This window comes from Epargyreus clarus, unplaced genomic scaffold (assembly GCF_041222505.1).
Source record: "Epargyreus clarus isolate Ecla_fem2 unplaced genomic scaffold, WU_Ecla_fem_2.2 ptg000026l, whole genome shotgun sequence".
Classification (NCBI taxonomy): Eukaryota; Metazoa; Arthropoda; class Insecta; order Lepidoptera; family Hesperiidae; genus Epargyreus; species Epargyreus clarus.
This window is the reverse complement of record NW_027332233.1, coordinates 4,320,556-4,342,666: the sequence shown is the minus strand read 5'-3', so window position 1 is coordinate 4,342,666 and position 22,111 is coordinate 4,320,556. Positions and strand designations below refer to the sequence as shown.

General features: G+C 36.2%; 2 protein-coding genes across 2 annotated transcripts; both read left to right on the top strand.

The window, feature by feature from the left end:
* Positions 1 to 244: 244 nt before the first annotated feature.
* On the top strand, positions 245 to 1,305 carry Sbds (SBDS ribosome maturation factor). Its single transcript, XM_073087991.1, has 2 exons — positions 245 to 511; positions 601 to 1,305. The coding sequence occupies exons 1-2, from the start codon at positions 381 to 383 to the stop codon at positions 1,223 to 1,225; spliced, it is 756 nt and encodes a 251-aa protein (XP_072944092.1). The 5' UTR covers positions 245 to 380; the 3' UTR covers positions 1,226 to 1,305.
* Positions 1,306 to 2,701: 1,396 nt separating this feature from the next.
* On the top strand, positions 2,702 to 17,220 carry LOC140753032 (uncharacterized). Its single transcript, XM_073087385.1, has 8 exons — positions 2,702 to 3,106; positions 6,045 to 6,230; positions 6,311 to 6,812; positions 6,886 to 6,942; positions 12,582 to 12,715; positions 13,568 to 13,890; positions 16,583 to 16,690; positions 17,157 to 17,220. The coding sequence occupies exons 1-8, from the start codon at positions 2,906 to 2,908 to the stop codon at positions 17,218 to 17,220; spliced, it is 1,575 nt and encodes a 524-aa protein (XP_072943486.1). The 5' UTR covers positions 2,702 to 2,905.
* The last annotated feature ends 4,891 nt before the right edge of the window (positions 17,221 to 22,111 follow it).

Here is a 22,111-nt window from a genome sequence, read left to right as displayed (position 1 = left end):
AGATATTTAAGGTTGAACATAAAATACTGTATAAATAATCAGAATTTCCATAGATTCAGCACCTATAACTTCCTTGAACTTATCAATGTTATTTTTGAGAGCATTTTCTTACATTTATTTACCATAAATATATAAAAATATTTTCATTTCATCCTGAACGTTATAATAAATAAAATATCTTTGCTAATAAAATAAGGAACATAAGAAAGAACTTGACACTTGACAGTCTAATTTGTCAAAGTGACAGACGAGTGACGACATAAAACTTGATATTTATTGCTGAAAAAACATTTATAAACCGATATAGTGGAAAAAAATCATATCCGAAATTCTGGTTCCCTCAATTCGTTCTATGTACATGATTCAAAAGTCTATGCAACATGTCTAAGATATTTACGCCCACGAATCAAATTCGGCTTACTAATGTTGCAATAGTAAGGTTAAAGAAAGGTGGAAAACGGTTTGAAATAGCTTGTTATAGGAATAAAGTTTTGTCTTGGAGAAACAAATTGTAAGAAATTTATATTAGTAACGTTATTTAGTCAATGTATCGTCTTGTGTATCATGTTTTTCTACAAATGATAATTATTTTTCCAACAGGGAAAAAGATATTGATGAAGTCCTCCAAACTCACACTGTGTTTACAAACGTCTCAAAAGGCCAAGTAGCTAAGAAGGAGGATTTGGTTAAAGTTTTTGGTAAAGATGATCAGACCGAAATCTGCAAGGAAATTCTTGAAAAGGGAGAGCTGCAAGTTTCAGACAAAGAAAGACATTCACAAATAGATTCTTTATTCAAGGACATCGCCACCACAGTAGCTGACAAGTGTGTCAATCCAGAAACAAAGAGGCCATATCCTGTATCAATCATTGAGAAAGCCATGAAGGACATACACTTTTCGGTAAATGTTAACCGTAATGCTAAACAGCAGGCTCTTGATGTAATACAGTTAATTAAAAAGGAGATCCCGCTAGAAAGAGCACAGATGAGGGTAAGGATACAACTAAGTGGGAAGGAGGCTCGCAAGACAAGAGATAAGGTTGTCAAACTGACCATGAATGTTGAGGAGGAAAACTGGGAAGCTGGCACAGCTAACATCATTTGCCTGATCGACCCCGGAAGCTTCCGGAGCTTGGATGAATTGATCAGGACAGAGACCAAAGGCAGTGGACAGTTTGAATTGTTAAGTCTGAAGGAAATGGTTGAAGGAGAACAAGCCTTATAATTTTGCTGCAATGTAACACATATGTACTGTTTCACATATAAACATATTTATTTTTTATTTTAATAAACAATCTTAGGAAATTGTTTTTTTTTATTTCTATTATTATTGTAGTGCTCTAATGATTTAATATAAATTTCTTTTACATGAGGACCCACAATCAGTGTAATTCAGTAATAGTAAGAAATCTTATTCCTAAATACACAAGTAATTTAAGATAATTATATCAATCATTTATATGATTTTAAATAAATTTTTGTTTTAGTTTAATCCAGTTATTGGTATTGATAACAAAGTTTCAGACATTTATTCCCAGTTTTTCAAAAAGTCCTATAGGCTCCATTAGTCCTGTTTTAGATAGCTTACTTAAAGCACTAAGCAGTGTTGCCATAGTGGTTGAAACTCTACATGATAGACTTCCAGGCACTTCTGACTTTTGAAAATTATGGGCATATTAAAAATTCATTATAATCACTTAACAGTGAAAGGAAATATAGTAGCGAAATCTACACACAACAGATTTCTAAAAAAATTCTCATAGGTGAGTGAAATCTACTAATTCGCTCTTGGCCTGACCACATTGAAAGAAGATTGGTGCCCAGCTGTGGAACGAAATGGGTTGTCAAGAGAATAAAGTTGAATCATCAACTGTAGAATGCTGGAGCTGCGTTTGTAAAAGGAGGTAGCGTAGGGATTTCGAATCATGACAGTGTTCTGTTAAATTGGTATCGAGGAAATCGCGCGAGCCGGGTGCATCAATGGCAGCAGAACCCGACCCTGCGAGTAACCGCAGGAGTCGGTGGCTACGCCCGAAACGACTTGCTAGTGCGCTACCCACGTATGCAGAGACCTAATAATTATGTGACTCAATTAAGGCGATAAATGTTCAACCGTACTAACAAGGATATACTTACACAGATCAGAGATATTGTGCCCCATCTCGCTTATTTACCTGAGGGCATACTGCTTCTACGTGAGTAGCTAGAAAACGCTCCTCTCAACCACCGGGGGATTGATTGACTGGTATTGGAATCGTCCACTTGCAGTTTGGGGAACACTCTCCCTAGCAGATTTATGGTAGCGCTCTGCCGTTTATAAATATATTTTGAATCTTCTAACTTATGCAATTCCTGCATATGATCAGAGTGTGTAGTTATTTATTTATTTTGTGTTATGTGTTTTGCATGAATAATACTTTTATAATATTTATTTAATGCCTACATTGTTAAAGGTAAAAACAGATTACAAACAGTTGGCTCTGTGGCTAAACAATAAGCTGTACAGTTGTTAATCTGCTACTACCGATACCCTAATAATCTTAAATATATTTATCAATTTATCAGGTTCATATAATATAAACATATATTAAGTAAAAAATAAAGCGCAATAATACATTGATAAAATAGTATATAATAATATATAATTTATTTTATAACAAAACTGTAATGTATCATAAGCTGTAACGGAACGTTGAAGTGAATGTACCCATCAGCAAATGAATGACAAATTAAAAAGTTTTATTTTTCTTATATTGGTACGAGATTTTATTGATTGTTTTCTTTCAAGATTTTCGGCCAGACGGCGACTGAAATTGCAAGTTACTGTGATATATTTATTTTCAATAATTAACTATTCTTATCAAGCAATTAAATGAGCAGGGATATCGAGTTATGTCTATAAGTAATGGAAGGTACAGAACTGGGTGGCGACCAGCAATTCTGTTTGAGATGGAACAATTTTCAAGCAAATATAACTTCTCAATTCGAGGCGCTGCGCGATGATGAGGACTTCGTGGATGTCACCCTGGCATGCGAGGGACACAGGCTGGAAGCCCACAAAGTGGTTCTTTCCGCGTGTAGTCCTTATTTCAAGGAATTATTCAAAGTAAGTCCATCTTTCACTCCCCACACTTGATGTGTCACCATTACAATGACTCTAGTGAAAGTTGTTATGTATAAAACACTTGATCTACTTACAAATGCCATGTCTCGCGTTCCGGTTAAGTATTCGTGATTTCATTTATTTGTACCTACTTTAGAATTCTGTTTCACAATTTCTAATTAATTCATTACCATTGAGCCTTTACTACATCTTTAAATCGAAAAAACTTAATGAATTCTTTTCATGAGTATGACCAATGCATTTTTACTTTAATCATGTTTTTTTCAGATTTTTATTCCTATTCCTGTATGCTTATATTTCACTCATTTGGCTTTCTATTATTATAACATGAGGCTATTGTCATGGAATAAATGCTTTTGTTTTGTGGTGTATCTGACATATACCAGCTTATTTTGTGTATTTTATAATAAGAAAAGGTTCAATATCCAAATATAGTTGCAATTTTAAGAATATGTTCCATTTGCAACAGATATTTGTAACAATCACTGAGATTAAGCAATTATTTATTATAGTAACTTAGTGAGAAATTATGAAAATTTTAATTTCTAATAAGACATTATGTGTGTAGAAAACCATTAGTCTGAAGTTGATTCTGATAAGAACAGTTATCTCAAACCATGGAAGAGAAGTGTGATTGTGGAAGTACCACATTTCATCCTATTTGAAGTACTGTGTAGATGCTGCTGCTGTATGGTATAGAATATCTTTGTCTTGATTATTTTTGCTGAACTAATAGAATATAAAAATAGACAAAAATTCAACAAAGCCATATGCACTATCCTAATTGGTCATTAAAATAGATAACAGTGTACCATAGATATTACTTATGGCTAGTTGCTATCTTAGTACATAAATGTTTATAGTTTTAAAATAATTGGTCCGAAAACAACTTATTGTGTAAGACATACACATACACATAACTCATATGTACAATATGTACATATGAGTTATGATAAATGGTTTGGACAATTAACTTGGTTTTGACATAAAAGCGACTTGTACCAAAAAACTTCACAAACAGTAGACAATAGTACATTACAATACGAGGACGAAAAATTTTTTTCTGACAAGTGTGAGTTTGCAGGCCGAGCCGCAGGCGAGGACTGCAATCACACGAGTCAGAAAAACATTTTTCGTCCGCGTGTTGTATAAAATTTTATATTACGGAAATGGGGGTTTTGCGCACGCGAAGCGTGCGTAAAACGTCCATTTACGCACGCCGTGATATAAATAATTTTTTATAAAATAAAAATGATTGTTTCCAAAAAATGCTAAAGTTACACAACCCTACAACATCTGTCATTGACCTCTTATATAATTGATAAGATTTCAACTCGGTGTGGTTTTGTTGATGTTCATGTCACACAAAGGATATTGTGATGTAACAATGATTAGAATACTAATTTATTTTTGTTTTATGTTAAAATGAAACATAAATAATCCATATAATATTTATTTGTAGGGCTGGGAGTTAGGGAAATAAAGTCACACAAAGATTGTACACTTTTAATGCAACTAAAAGTTTTAGTAATAAAATTTAGATATTATGAACTGATTAGATTGTACTAATCTAAAAAATATAATGAATCAGTAACACACATACGGGACATACACATATGTGAATAAATTTTAATATCAATGAAAGGAATTGTTTGAAAGCAAGGAACAAACTAATACACTTTATCACAGTCAAATCTTAAAAGTCCAGTTTCATAAATGATTGCTCTACAAAAGGAAGGAAGAGAAAGGCTGTGAAAGTGTTTATATGATTTTAAATTCATATCAAATGAACAATATTACACATTGTCAGTTACCAGTACTTATAATAATTGGCAAAGTGCAAATCGAACTCGCACACTGAGGGTCCCGGACCACCAAAATGTTTATATTTTTTTTATTTTTAATATTTTTTATTATAACAGCCACTGAAATAAATACATTGTGTTAATTGTCTACCTATTACGGTTCAATTGATAAAGTGAAAACGTCAAGAAATAGTGTTTTCTTGTATGGCAAGAATTTATTTTCAGCTTTTTTTTTATTTTTAGTATCTGTTGTAATAGGGGCCACCTTTATACATACTCTGAAAAAATTTGTGTCTATCTATTTCGGTTCAAGAGATAGAGTTCTGTGACAGACAGACCGACAATAGTCTTAGTAATAGGGTTCCGTTGTTACTGTTAACCAATAATAAAAGGAACAATACTAGAAATTAAATGGACAAGACTGTAACAAATTCCAAACCACACTATATCATTTTCGTTTTCTAATAATGTATCCTAAACTTGTAAATGTTTTTACTGAAATATAAAATTCATTATCCCATCCAAAATTTACGGGTATTTGTAATGATTTAAGGTAAAATTATGTTATCTAATTCTATTGAATGATTCCCTCTCTCAGTTGTATTTAAGTCAATACTTAAGTGTGTGATGGCACCACTATCTATTATACTCATAATAGTAATTATAACGCCATGCAGGATTTGGTTTGATGGATTTAATATACAAACTTTGATGGTAAGACAATATTCAAAAGCCTCAGAATGTAAAGTAGCTATTTCAATCTATATACATTATTAGCCTCAAGTAGTTCTGTCTGTCGTGCTTGGGTCCATCACAGTGTGATTACATCACATGGTTTTTGTGTGTTGTTCTAGTGTTAGTTTAGTTTAGAGACATTCCATCTTAGTTCTCAGAGGTAGCGGCATATCTGTAGTTGACCACAGGAATCTAATCTTATTTGAGGTTGATTACTGATGTTCCCAGACGGCAGCAACCACTTACCATCAGGTGGACTGCATGCTTGTCTGCTACTTTATTATTAAAAAAAAAGAAAGTGTTGTATTTATTTATTTATTAAAGTTATCAATTGCGTTAAAGAAATGACCGATGTCCTTATGTCTTAATCTTTTTTTCAGAACAATCCATGTCCTCATCCGATAATATTTATGCGCGATTGCGAGGTGTCCCACGTGCGGGCCCTCCTCCAGTTCATGTACGTGGGGCAGGTGAACATCGCGCAAGCTCAACTAAGTGCTTTTCTGCGTACCGCCGATGCGCTGCAGATTCGCGGCCTCACAGACTGCTCACAACACAATGATAAAGTAATTATATTTTTTATTATTACAATAAGCACTTTAATATATCGCGAGAAATGTTACTAATCCTGAACCTTATCTTCCAGAAAGTGAATCGAAAGTCCCCTCCTTCTCAACTACGTAATTTGCTCAGCGCCAAGCCGTCACATTCTACCTCCTCCTCCAAAGCCGCAAGCCAAAATGTGGAATCGACCTCTGCCGATGACCATGAGAAGAGCGCGAATCGGCGCTCTGCGAGAAATTCTCCCGATGTTGCCAGAAATAATCTCAGCGAAGAAGCTCCTTTTCAAACTTCTAGTCAAATGAGGCCTAATAATGATGACTATAGCGAAACGTGCAATTACCCGACATTAAGGGTGAAAACTGATCTCGAAGCAACGGAGGTGAACAATGAAGAAAACGAAATTCTCATGGATCCCGGGGAATCAGAGAGAGCGGAGAAATGTCAAGATTTTACCGCGTCCGATCTTCTCGAGCCAAAAATGGAAGTGATGGAACAGGAAGCCAGCGACGAGGAGCGGACAGGTTTTCAGCCAATGTACTACAACGACAATAACACGCTGGCCAATCCATTCGCCGCCCTACAAGGTGCGTATGCACACGACCGTCAGAACACACTAATCCAAACATGACATGGCAATAACCACATAATTTTTCACAGGTAACATGGATCTCATGCCCGGCATGAACACCGAGCTGCGGGACGAGAACGCCGAAGGTAAATATAATATGATTATCTAACATCACTGTCACGTCATTCCTACACGCACACGTCGACTCGGACAGCCGCGCCCCCGGCGAACCTCTTTTATCACATCGAATCAATCGGCATAGAAGAGAGCGCGCGCGTTTTCGTATCGAATCAGGTGGCTAGGCGCGCGGGTGTCGGGGCGACGCCGCCCGCCCGCCGCCGCCCGCCGCACGCGCCCCGCCCACCGGGACTCTTCCCGTGCTAATAGGATTCACGCTTACCCTCTCCCTATCGAACTCTCCTTTTACGTTTACACGGGAACGGGAGATTGAGTCACGTGCAAGTATTGCAATAACAATCGAAATGTAGCTTGGAAGCGAGCAATGTTCAGAATTCGATGTCGAAACGTTCGCATTTCTTGCGAAATCGATTCCACCGTGGACTTTACCGAGCGACCAACGAGCGGTTAAAGATTTTCGTAGGAAATATTAGTGTCGTCCCCGCGGACGGTGCTAGGGTGAAGCGTAATCCTATTAGCTCGTGGAGCGGGCACGGGGCAGGGGAGGGGGGCGTGCGGGCGGCGCGGGCGGGCGGCGCAGTGCGAACGTGGTGTTGTTGGCAGCGGGCGGCGCGTCGGGCGGCGTGCGGTGCGCGCAGTGCGGGCGGCGGTACTCCAACGCGTCCAACCTGCGGCAGCACGTGCGGCTGATCCACGAGGCGCAGCCGGTGGTGTGCGCCACCTGCGGCCGCTGCTTCAAGACGCCGCTGTACCTGCGCCGGCACACGCTGGCGCAGCACCCCGCGCGCCTCAAGCCGCCGCCGCCGCCGCTGCCCGCGCTTCGGCCCGCGCAGCACTTCCCCTAGTCGCGGCGCTCTCTCTTTGTTATGCTCGAGGATCTCCGCCGTTCCATAAGGAGGACCGGGGACCGGCTACCTCCTGGGAGCACCTGCTTTTCTAGGGATAGCTTCTATTGCATGTTTTCCATTTTATGCGTTTACTCGGTTCCCATGCAATTCTTGCATGGCCTATCTAGAACCGATCGAGCATGAACTATTTTAGATTATATTGACCGCTGCATTTTCTTCTTCCGCCGAGGAGATGCTGTAATTATTTCACGCAAAATGCGTATTCGCCAATAAGTTTTAGTTTATTACATTTTTTTACCCAGCTGGTCCTCCTTATGGAATACCAAGAGAAGTTAAATAAGCTCAAATATCCGCAACCCGATGTTAGTCGAAGGCGAATGTCGAGAGGTAACTTAACGATTGCTGTGCGGATTGCGATGTATTGTAATTCGTCGTTGGGCAACATTGTACTGATGTGGCTTGGCGTTATATGGAAGACTGTCAATATATACATATATATCTAGTCTGTGATCGGAGTGTCGCCGGGGGCCCAACTGTCGTCACACCTCTCCGCTTATGAGGTGCCTTTCAATGTTTATACCAGATCCAAATACAAGTTCCTTCGAAGAGATCCCATTAACATTTTGATATTTGAAACGAGTCCAATCCATTTTGTTTTGTTGCTCGGTCCAGCTCTTCGGAAAGTCCGTTCCGATCACAGTTAATCGATTAAGTTACAAGAATAATGCTGACTCACGCGCGTCGTGCTCGCGAGTCCGAGCGCCAGATATAAGTTCCTGACTAACGGGATCTCCTCGAAGGGACCGCTTACGTACCTTCCTTTCCGACAATAGACTGATTGTTGTTAAAGCATTTGTTGCTACCGGTGCTGATTTTAGCATAGGTTATTTACAGGTTACATATTATACATACATACCTACAATATACACTTTGTCCACGTCGCTCGGCGCTTTCCGTCGCCTGCCTAGAAAATGTGGTATTTTCATAGTAAAGTGTAATTCTTTTGTATCGCAAAAGCGACGGAGAGCACCGAGCTCGCCCGTTTTTTGTGTCGAACACGAGAGTTACTAAACCTCGAGATGTGCAACAATAGAAATAGTGATATTTTTATACACAATAGTATTTTATCTTTACACAGATGTTATATAGTTAAATCATTGGACGGCTCCCGGTTAATAGTTTGTACAAAGTCACATGTTACAGTTAATATTTTAATGTCTTCAGATTCAAGCGATGAGTATACTGTTACACATATACATGCATGTTATATGGCGGTGTTGATGTTATTTCGGATCAGTACTTGCCATAGTTCACACGAACCCAGTGTCGAATCACTAAACAGAGTGCTTATTCTACGAAGTAGGATATAAGAAATGTATTTTTTTATTTCGTAACGCGTATAGGTATTTTTTATACTAAAACGATTTTTCGTTCAAAGATTCGAATATATGTTGCCATGAGGAAAAACGCATCTAGTCATTTGGGAATAAAACTGGTAGTATTTCCGTACGAATTCTGCCTAACAAGCATTTAGAAAGGACACGATGTCGAGGAAGGGGAATGATTAGGGTTGTGAATTACAATATTAGTTATCTTATATAAATAATCGTAAAATGTGTCCGAATAATAGGAGATCTCAAGTCAATATTTTTAATTAAATGATCTCAAGTTCTCTAAATTTGACATTGCATTTATTTTTAACGTAATATTACGGTATTGCAATCGAAAATTACTTGTTCTGATACAATATGCTTGTATGGTTTGCCAATATTATAAATTAAATTCTAAATAGCTTATGTAATTAAAATAATTATAACTGTATTTTGAACGAGCACTTCGGATTTTTCTTAGTATAATTTTAATTCCATCACTAAGGTAAGGCACGGCTTCTATTATATTATGATAATCTAAAATTGAAATGTTTATATAGAATGAATCTCAAGTTTGCTGAGTTTAATTGAAATTAAAAAAAAATGTGACCTTAGAAGTTTTATCAGTATAGTAACAATATTTATGAATGTAAATTTAAACAAAAATAATATTATTCAATTATAAATTATAATGGTTTCAATACGTACTTTGGAATTACATAGTATTCGTTTTATAGTGTTACTATTAATAGTGTTTACTGGACTTCAACCTCGTTCGTGCTCGCATTATCATGGGCCTACAAGACCACATACTGGTTCGTTTATTTTATATTGTATGTAAATCTGTTGTTTTTATAGTTCTTAGTTACACTGCAAGTTTTACTGGGATAATTAATTTCAAATAGCGATAATTATTATGTTAAAATACAGAACTCAAATGTGAGACTGTGGTGGTTAACTGTTTATTACGTAACAGATTTAAAGCACACATAGATAATAATAATAAGAATAATATATACACGACTTATTTATACAATATACATCCAAGTTGCCTTTTTTATTTTGTAATACCATGCAATAAATCAGTCAATTCGAGGCTATAGCTCTGCCCATGTTGTTTAAATAATTAGTGCAATGTAAAATGTTGCATATGCAGATATAATCATGTTCACTTGCGCATAGCTTTGTGCAGAATAATAAAACGTTTATGTATGTACATAAATCAATGTAATTTTTTACTAAATATTAAGGAATAAAGTATTCAGAGTATAATGTGATTTTCAGTTAAGTCGTCGAACAGTTGCACTGAAATGTAACAGATTCATTCATGCAAGAGTCAGCTAGCAGATAAAAAAAGAATGTGAAAGTTATATAGCACTACCTTCTCCTTTGTGTGCGTAACTAGGTCAGTTTTTTCAAATGTCTGCACGTATTTTAAACTGAACTAAGTCTAGATTTATAATATAGGTATGAGTATTTCAGGAGGTAAATCAATGTTAGCTCTTGGGGTGAATTGAATTGGAGTAGTTTTGTCGTGTGAATACATAAGTGAGGATGCAAGTATAGGATTGCTCATAATAAGGAGGCGAGTTAGCAGCCGTCGTGCTAAGTAGGTCTATTACATTAGATGAAATTCAATCGGAGGTCTCGTATACACCTACTCTACACCATAGTTGCGGTTTGTAATCCTACCTTCCGCTGTAGCATTTGTAATCATAACTATTTCTTAGTTTAAAGATAGGCGAAATCGTTAGTTTATAAGTATACCTACTACTTCATTTTAACGGGCGTTGTTAGTTCAAGAATCACGCAAAAACTAGTGAAGCGTTTTGACGTGACTGTGCAGTTAAAAAGCAACGAACAAATTAAAAAAATGTGACAGGTTTTATTAAAATGTATAAAGCTAGATCTCTTGTAGATTTGAGCTGATAACATCAAGCAGGTCAATATTAATGGTCATATATCCCACAGGTAAAGATAGAGTTACGGATTTTTTAGTCCTATCGGATTTTGTCGATTTGAAAAGTTATTTCTGTTGTAAAACTTTTAAATAACAGCAAATATTTAAACATACTGCCTGTTTGAAGTTGGATCTCACGAAAACACGTAAAATTTCCTTGTAATTTTGTATACTCATTAATTAATTCATATTTTGACTGACTAATTCGTCGGTATTATAAAAGAGAATTGAATTCTAACGAAAAATAAAATTCTAATAATGATTCAGACTCTCGTATTCCTACGCAAATATGCTAGCCGTGGACATGTCATAAATATTAAAACAAATGTTTGTGGTCGTTTAAATGAATGTGGCGAAGTGGTAGCCCAATTCCGTTCTAGTGAGCTATTTGAATTGTTAATGTATTTTATATTATAATTTCTTTACAAAAACTGAAATTCAGCTTTAGTCTACTGTGTATTATCAATCAAAACAAAATTATTTTAAAGTATACAAATGTAACTATAATTGAGAATTAATATTAGCATAAACTTTACAGGTAGGTAGTTAGGTGGAACCTATTTCAAATCAAATAGAAATTTAGAATTTCAAAAGTTCGATAATTATTCGCGATTATTTTACAAAATATCACGCAAAATGACTTGAATAATTTGCTTAAAAAGTATAAAATCAACGAGATAGAGCTGAAACATACTAATAAAAGTTACTGTGCGACTATGCTGCGGCATAAAATGAACAAAATGAAAGTAGGTTTCCTTGGTCCTAAATAATAAATTCGGCTTCACACATGCATAGATCCATTAGAGTCTAATTATTAACCAATTTCTTTATTAAAGTTCCTGGGTTTTGGAATGTAGGTAAGGTATATGGAAATACATTAATGTATATAATGTACGTAGTAGGTGCTATTTTTTGTTTAATAAGTTAAATTGCTTGTACAGTTTGTGGTGTAACTCTGGAGGAAACATCGCTATACCGATTTTTATCCAAGTATCAAGTTTTAAACGCCGTTGTGTTCTGATTTAATGGTGTGGTAAGAGAGACACACTTACATGAGGCGTTTTAAATTTGTCCTGAGGTGTGGCAACACATCTATAGCAGAGTTACAAGTAGAACTCTGATCCTAGTGGGGTTGTTTATAGGAGTCCATAGGCGGCAGTTATCATAATTGATACTTTGAAATATAAAAAAACATGTGTGTACTAATGTACGCACGTAAGAAGTTATACTTCTTTGGCGAATTAAAATAAATGGGTTTGTCAATTGGAAACTTTATAAAACAATAAAATATTTGAAACTATTTTGTCGGTAGCCCTTCCTGCAAAATTGGAAATATTTTCAAGCCAACTCTATGTTGTCGGTTAGTGGTCGGTTTTGTAAAAAATAATTCGACATTTTGTCCAAACGCGCCAAAAGAAGTATAACTTCTATAATCAATATGTTGCATTATCGAGTGTGGGTATCAGCAGCGATGAGCGGCGGGCGGTGGGACGGGCGCCGCAACCGGCCGGTGCCGGACGCGGTGTGGCTGGAGCAGCACCGCCGCGCGCTGCCCTTCGTGCTCAAGCGGGAGAACGAGCGCGGCGCCGGCGCACCACGACTGGTATGCACCTTATCTTTAACCTATCTTACTTCTGTAAGTAAGTGGCCTGTGCCAGCAGCAGCAACACCAGTGTTAAACGCTGCTGTGTTCTGGTTTGAAGGTTAAGAGAGACATAATTTTCTGAGGTTTCAGCTCAGTTCTCAGGGGTAGCGGCGCATCTGTGGCCGATCTCAGGTAGGAATATCTAATCGTATCTGGGGTTGATTACAGATGTCCATGGGCGATAGTAGCCACTTACTATCAGGTGGACGGCATGCTCGTCTGTTACTCCCGTATTATAAAAAAAAATCTGTCACAAGTGTGGTAGCATCCGCTGTGGTTCGTTTCGTTGCCTAGAAACAGTATTAAGCGCTGCTGTGTTCTGGCTTGGTGGGTAAGGGCGACATATTTTCCAAAGCGTTTTGGCATAGCCCTTAGGAGCAGCGGCGCATCTGTGGCCAAACTGGAATTTATAGGTATGTATTTTATAAAGACTGCCAATTCCAAGTTATTGAAATATGTTTAGAAATCCATATAAGTATAATGTGCGTTTAGTTTATAATACTTTTATACGCTTAAATTCAATTCAAACTCATATTTATGTCAAATTGATTAGTCCGACATGTGTAATGTTTTACATTCCTATACATGAGTAGGCGTCACCCATGCAAATCAATTAAATCTTGCAAGAATTTACCTACATGAACACATTTAAAATTATAATTGCCGAAACCATAAACGTCACCCATTACTTAAGTGGCATTAAAATCGGTTTATCAACAATGTTTATCGACGCCAGTTATCTGGTGCGTTTCGTACACGAAAACGTAGTCTCGTGCACGGGCGATAACTGCGTGGGGTCACCGTTCACAGATAAAGCTGGGGGAGGGCGTGGAGATCCGCGAGGAGCTGCTGCGCGGCGTGAAGTGGGGCGACTACCGGAAGGTGACGCGGGGGCTGGCGGCGGCGCTGTTCTCGCCCATCGAGCTGGCCACGTGCTCGGTGACGGGGCAGCGCTGGTCGCGCGCGGGGCAGGAGGCGCGCCCCACCAAGCCGCCGCTGGACCGCCGCCGCGTGCACGCGCTCATCTCCTACGTCAGCAGACACTTCCCCGAGGTCGAGGTCAGCCGCATCAAGCAGGTGCTCGCATACAAGTGCAAGGAGAACTGCGCCGCGCTCAGGATGCGCACCGCCAGGTGAATATTGAGCTTTCATGTTGAACTATCGCCTGATGTTCTAAACTAATGTTCCTCATGATAGATACTTCTGTAGTACATCATATCACAATGAAATATACACAATTATACAGAAGTGTCTACTATGATACTTCTGTATCATTTAAGGGTTACAAACCCATCATCACCTAATACGTGGAATACCACTGGATTATATCACCTCACATTTATGTGGGACTTCCCTAAGATAAAGGATATACCCTAAGAATTATCACAAATTATCATTAGAAAATAATAATGCATATCAAAATATTTACATTCTATATGCATGGTACACATAGCTTAATCATAATAAACCTTTGTTATCACGTGACACTATGCGATGCTAGTTTTAATTTATCGCTCATTGGCCTCTGTATGCTCTATTATTATCTAATTACTCTTGAATGAATCTCTAAAACAATTACTCCCACACTTTTTCTCCAAAGATCACTATATTTTACTAAAAAAGATCAATATTTAACATTAACATTTAAATGTTAATTGTAACAAGGATAGAATAAAAGCACATTATTTTAAATAATTGGTTGATCATCTTAGTCCCGCCGATCAATTGTTGGGTTGGCAATTGCCTTTAAACAATTTGTCTCATGACTCTTGTAAAATGATATTAAAGCTATGGATTCCCCTTGTTCTTATCAGCTGACATTCATATGAATACTTGATATTATAGTTATCTGAGGCCGTGTGTACCTATGTGTGTAAATAAAAACAGATAGAGTAAGTCGAATGGGGTTAATACCTGAAAAATATTCTTACACTGATATAATTACGTTTATTGTTTAAACTAATATAAGATGAATATAAACTGCATAGTGATTTCTTACTTTCTTATTTATTTATGCAGATTAGCCACTCATGCAGTCATGTTTACATAAATTGAAATTATTTACCAGAAAAATACATTCAGGTAATTTTCATGATCTCATTAGGTGAAAATCCCGCCATCATTTTAACATTTCAATTATTGGTTTACATATTTCCCAATTACACATACAACAACAATACACATTTGATACAATTCACTTTGTTTGCAACACAAAGAAAAGGAAAACGTGGAAAAAAATAAAAAAATATATTTCATGGTAAATAACTTTTTATCATTTCCTCTTACGTGCAATAATTCCCCGAATTGTCGTCCGAAAACAATAATTGGAAAAAACCCCATACTTAAGCATAAGCGAGGTTTCCCTTTACATTTATCATATTTACGTCAGATTCATGGAATAGATTAGTCATTCCCTAGAACATTTGATAAAGATAATATTTCAATACATTGCAAATGGGAAAATCAAGGTTAAAAAATAATTACCTATTTATTACATGTCATATGTTATTTTAGCAGATCTATTACTATCAAACTGTCAAAACGTCATTACATTATTTTGTACTGAGAAAATTTTATATATTATATTTGTAGAATTTTTTACTACTGCTTTACTGTCTCCTTGAAATTAAGTAATATGAAATGCATTTATTTAATACAGGCCTAAAGCGGCACTTTTTTCTTACACTACTACCGGATGGGAACATAGTTCAAATACCATCCATCCATACAATTTATTATAATAGCATTGCTGGGCTTGTGTGTCTGCTTCTAATTGGGACAAATGTGTAATTAAAACGTTTAAATTTAAAGTATGACCCAAATATTGGCCGGCTGTTTGTTTGCTTTTAGGCTTAAATATAATTTTGCGATATATCAATTTCGGAGCCCACGTAATTTTCATTCACTTAATTTAATGTATTTATTAAAATCATAATCATATTACCACAAAAATGTTTCAAAAACTAATTAACCATTGAACTTAAGTATATTACCTACACGTATTGACATAAACCCTAATATAACTTGAATCACTTTATATTTACCTCTATACCCATTTCTTATTAACACGATTTCTTGAATTCTAATTAATTTCCATGAATCACAATTCGTGGTCATAGTTACCTTTGTGGTTTTATTAAATTTGGTGTCACGTTTGAGCATATTTTTCAATCTATAAGTATGTATTTATATAAAAAAAATAACTATACGAATCCATTGGAATTTGTCTTTAACATTAGTTGTGTTATAGTTAATCCACAGATCTGTAATTAATCTGTCATTTCGAAATAACCTTTAAATTGACTTTGGTGAGGATTTCCTGAAAAAATATAGATTTTTACATTGGTTACTTTTAAATAAAAGTACTATAGTATAATTCACAGGGGATTCTCAAACGATATTTATCTGTACTAAAATCTATAGTTGTTATGTGTGAGTGTCCACGCTTACATCATTGTGGTTCGACTCTGACGACATCACCGCCACACCTATTTCTGCCTAACAACAGCAGTGTTAGGCGCTGCTGTGTTCCGTTTTGACGGGTGTGGTAAGGGAGACATACTTTAACGAGGCGTTCCAGCTTAGTCCTCAGGGGTAGCGGTGCATCTGTGGCCGACCTCAGGTAGGAATATCTAATCCTATCTGGGGTTGATTACAGATGTCCATGGGCGGCAGGAGCCACTTACCATCAGGTGGACTGCATGCTCGTCTGCTACTCCTATATTATGTAAAAAAATACACCCGAGCCCCTCCGAATGCGGCAGCCGCCCACCACGCGACTCGAGGCAGTAATACAATTTGTAGCAGGCTGTCGAACTGTTTCAGCGAGTCGACGAACTTCCTGCTGAGCGCGGCGGCGCGGCCCGCGGCGCGCGACGACGGCGCCGCGCCCGCAGCGCCCGCCGCCGCCGCGCCGCACGCATACTCCACGTAGTGAGTATATGTAGATCTCGCATATTCCTCATCACTTGCCAAAGGGAGATCTCCCACCTGGCAAGTGAGTATGCCTCGGAAGGAAAACAGAATAGTCTGTCTGTCGTCTAGTGGTCGAAATTAATCATTGTAGAAGATTTAAAGTTGTTTTTAATGATAGCAATAAAGCTTGACAATAGCTACCAAAAAAAACAACGGCTAACAAAAAACATTTCTTGTTATTGTTGTTTCTTGTTGTTTTGTCTTAGCCTATTTATGTAACCCTCCCCGTAGTATCCAAAACAGAGGAATGAGCGTCGATTAAACCAGACTAACATGTGCATAACATAGCGCTCCAAAATATTGAAGTTAATAATATTCGTACATCTTGTCTCATTTATGATTTATCCAAGAAGAATAGCTGAAAGTCAAGATATATGTGTTATATTATAATATATTTATTTGATGTGCGTATATCGTATTGCAGCGGCGGCGGCGGCGGCGGCGAGGCGGGCGAGGCGGGCGCGGAGGAGGGCGAGGCGGCGCAGTGATGGCGCAGAGTATTGCATATCAATTTCATAATCTTGTTATTTTTTACCAAAAAAGAGAAATTGTCCGGCGCCGCTGCTCGCGGCGAGCCGCCCGTGTGAAATATTCATATTTATTTAGGTGATATTTTTCTATTGGCTACTGATAAGATTTTATCTCGTTATGCGTCCCCCGCGGGGGAGCGTCGTTCTGGGAGGTGCGGAGTACTGGGGGTCGTGCTCGAAGCTCTAGCAATAATTTATCAGGTTCCTAAGACATTTTTTGTAGTTAGGTTTCTATTTGCACGAAATTTCGCGAAACACTGCCGCTTATTTCTAAATTAATTTCGTCGATATTAGTCACTCTATCGCTTCCTTCGTTCGACGATAGTCGTATTCAGCGTTACGTTAAAATTTGTATATGAGGCATTCGAGTGCTGTACGAGGGACCGTTGCAATCGCAAAGTGAATATATCAAAATGGCATAATTTAGAACTAACATAGAGATATTATAGTCATTTCGTTTTATAGGTGTAAAGTAAAAAGAATTTATTTTGGAGTGCGTCTGGTTGGGATAATGTAAAGTCTTCGGAGAGCTGTGATCGTGATGGTTATTATGGAGTCATATTTTTAAATAATACATATAAGAGTTATAACGTTACTGGCGAGTGCACGGCGCGGGAGGGCTGCAGGGATGTATCTGTCATATCACGTAAGCAATAACTATTATTTGATAAAGAGATGAATTTTTAATTTTTAAATACTATTTTAACCGAGTTGTTATTAAAAGTAGTTAGTGAATAACTGAATTCTCTAAAGTCCACGATCATTTATACTGTTCTTTTGAACGATGATCAAATCCTCATAATAATTACGAGTCACATATAAAACGTCATATCACTTAATTTTACAAAATTTTGTATATTTAGTCATGTCGCTTAGTTTTATAGAAACAGGGAGATAGGGTATCATGGAGTGAAACGAAACTACGTAGTATATAGGTAAGGGCGAGGAGCAGCTAAGCTAACGGAGGCAACGGTGTTGAAATGAGTGAAACGATTTAAAAAATACATCGGTTTAAGTAGATAAAAATTATTTCCAAATTCGTAGTGTAGTGAATAGTAATTTTTAAGCAGGACTCGATTTCAACAAATGTTGACTATTGTGGTATTGGATGAATAGGTGGGATCTAGTTATGGTAGTGGTTTGTGCGGCGTAAAGCAAGGAATGTGATAGAAAACTCGACGTGAAGTTTCTGAAACGGCACTCGGGTTAGGTGCGGTTAGGGAAACAATTGATGGTGGGAGGTTTGCATTTCATACAGGACTGATAGGATCTCCAAGAGGTCTTCGAGATCTGTGCGTCTGCCTGTTTCTATAACGTGTCATGTACACAGTACACTATCTGCACGTATTTAGCAATCATCTGTAAGAGATTGGTGTACCTATGTATAAGTTACAGTTACCAGAATTAGGATATTCTAGTACTATGCAAAGCTACGTAGTAAAATCTTACTAACTTGTAATATTTTACGATGCCAATTGAAAGTCTTAATGCTCAATTTTGCCAAATTTTACTTGCCGAAAGTCTTGTCTATTAATTTCGTGAGTGTCTATTGTTTTGACTGCGCGGCCATTCCGTCTTTCCTAATTCCTCGAATGATTCGAAGCGTGGAATCGGCTCGACAGATTTGCTCAATAATATGGGAGTATATTTTTTTCATAGTCTTTCCACGAATTCACACGAAAGTAAATAAGATTTGGCCCAATGAAATTTATATCATTAGAGAATTATATTAAAAGAAAGAAATTTAATTGTAATTTAGAAAAAGGGAAATTTTATTGAGAATATTCAAGTATATAATACTTATGTGACGAATGCTCGAGATGCAATATGTTAATTTAGTGCCAAATGATAAGTTAACTCGTAGCAATATATTGTATCCTAATGCTCTTGTGTAATTTCTCGCGTAGTGTTAATAACCTATGAGGTTAAAAGGTTTCTTTTACAAGACTATAAATATATTTATACAGGGAAAGTGTTAGGTATGTATTGTTGTTTGGATATAAGAATGTTGTTGCGGTAAAATACTCAATGTGGCAGGGTGTAAAAATAAACGTAAAGCGTGTCAAGACAGAGCGGGGCGGACGGCCGCGGGCGAACACACAGATGTATCCAAATAATACAAATCTTGCTTCCCACATTTCCAGGGTTAATTTGTTAAGAAATAGAAATTTATTTCATGTTAATACGACAAAGCTATTATTTTTACACTCTGCTTTTAATAGCACTGAATGAGCAATGGAACAAGAGAATTTATTTACTCAAATAAGTTTTTTTTATTATTATTATTTATATTTTTTTTTACTAAATAATATATACATTATTTTGCATTTTGTAATTGTAATGGCAGCTGTCCATGTAAACGGTGAGTGATAAAATCAGTCACTGATTTAGGGTTTCATAAATGAATTAGAAACGATACATCGAACATGACACATTGGGCACAAATATTAATAAAAATGCTGAAGCTTTCTTTTGCTTGCTGTATGTAACAATGAAAACTTTTATTGGTATACCTTCAGAGGAACCCTTGTTGCGGTATTTTTGTGTATCCCTACCTAGTACACTGGTCTGATCAAAACTATACTGTATATATTTTAAGAAGAACAACATCGATGCCACTGTGCTATAAAACACAGTGTTGTGCCAAAATTATGTGCTAGTCTTTAAAAAATGTTGTTATCATTTTTCAGATTTTATTTAGTCCAGAATGTGTTTGTTCCTGAGCTGTGAAAATAATAATTTCAATACAAATCAACACTTGTCATTGAAGGGTTTCACACAATGTAGTTACTATTTTTTGGTTAAATTTTATTTTTTATTAATGTTAAGTAATCACGTATATCATACCACACTTTAATTGTAAAATACTCTTAATTAAATTACTACGTAAATAATTATACGTATTTACCGTTATATTTAAGGAATATGAATGCTACTAGCAACTATATTGTGTGAATAGACTGTATCGGTCGACAACATCGAAGTCTGTTGATATTATAGTCAAAGATACCATTTTAATATGGATTATATATGTGATTATGTTACTATGTCTCAGAATTTATTTTTAAGGACATCCACGATGTCCACAGTCCATGTAGTCACAGTTGTCGTCCTATTCTAATCTTTACTCAAACGAGTCAAAATATAACAATGTAATTAGCCGTGGTGGTTTGTTTATAAACTGATTATATTTATTATAATGCACATACATTAGCTTTGAGCTCGTGCAATATTATTCCAAATTGTTTATAAGAAACTGTTATAATTATTTCCAAATTGTTATTACATGAATATTTTTGTAATATTAAAAGACAAAGACAATGTGAATTCTAATTTTGTTGTGCATTTATTCTCAAATTTTATCATAAATCGATTAGGTACCACAAACTCATTGTGGACTGTAATGTCTGCATGTGTGAAAAAAATGTTAATTAGGTACAACAGTAGATGATGTTTTTTAATATATTGCTAATATTGAGAGTCAATTCTAGTAATATGGATTCCTTTTTATTTAGAATAATAGTTTACTGCATTAAACAAGTTAATCTAAGATGCTCAACCGAGATGCAATGCTAACTGTTATATAGACAGAGATAATTTTGTAATATGTCCTTTTATATGATTATTTATCTGATATTTCGGTTTATTAATTTTGTGAGTTGTGGCAGCGCATGTTATAGTTTTATGTTTATTCTTAAGAGAGGCCAAATGTTGACTTGCTTATGTGAGACTGTTTTGCCAAGAATCAGAAAGTATATTACCTACATTGTTTTAAAATAAATGCTTTTATATAAACTCTTTGTATTTTATTCATATTTCCTGTACCTGTAGTAAATACTTCATGTTCGTAAATGTAGAGTCAGTAGCCTAGTTTGCATTTTTTGGTTTTATTAATACCTATAACTAAACTTGTGTGACAAAGAACTCGTCGTAATTTTGAAAAGGCGTGCACTGTAAAAATTCAATGCAATTTTGTAAAATTCTGGAAGACAAGACTTGACTGAGACAACTTGCATACAATGGCTTTTTACATACAGATACTGGCTCCTATGTAAAACTCGAGGTGGAAAAGAATTAGGTTATCAAGTCTAGTAGGAAGTTTTGAGTAAATAAATAAATAAAAAAGAAAAGTCCTGTGTAATGAGTTGAGCCTTGTCATTAAATATCATTAGAGTTCATTTATCTATACAGAACTTAAGATGCAAACTTGAAACTCTACTTAGATTACCACTAGATAATCTTATCATGTACCAAGTACCAATGTATGTACCAAACCATTCTAGGTTTAAAATATATTGACCACATGCGATATTCGACTATAATAATATGGTTATATTGATGTCGGCCTATAATAACCTATTTGAGCAATAAAGCATTTTATTGTATATGGTTCTTAAGTAGGTTATAATAGATCCGCGTTCAATAACTACTTTAGCTACAAAAAATGAATTATTGAGTCCCACATCCACTCCTAGTATGAGGTCAATGTCCTCAGAATTTCAGGCTTTAACTGTACTGTAAGCTTTACGTCAAGGCACTAATTTTGTCAACGATAGTCTTGTTGGCATTTTTTAAACCTAGGTCCTACGCCATAGATTAGTACTAATCTATGTCTACGCATATATAAATAGTGGATTATGCCTTTACCATTACAACAAAGCATATTAACTATCGATCAATATTGTATAGGAAAGGCTCGGCAATTTGATTAATCCCATAATCAAGAATATTTTTTTATTTGATCCATTACAAAGATCTTCTCAGTTAAAATACTATTTTTTAAGAATGTACCTAATGCCTATGTTGCAGCACTTGGAACATGAGTTCATGAGTTGGAGTTGCCTGTTGC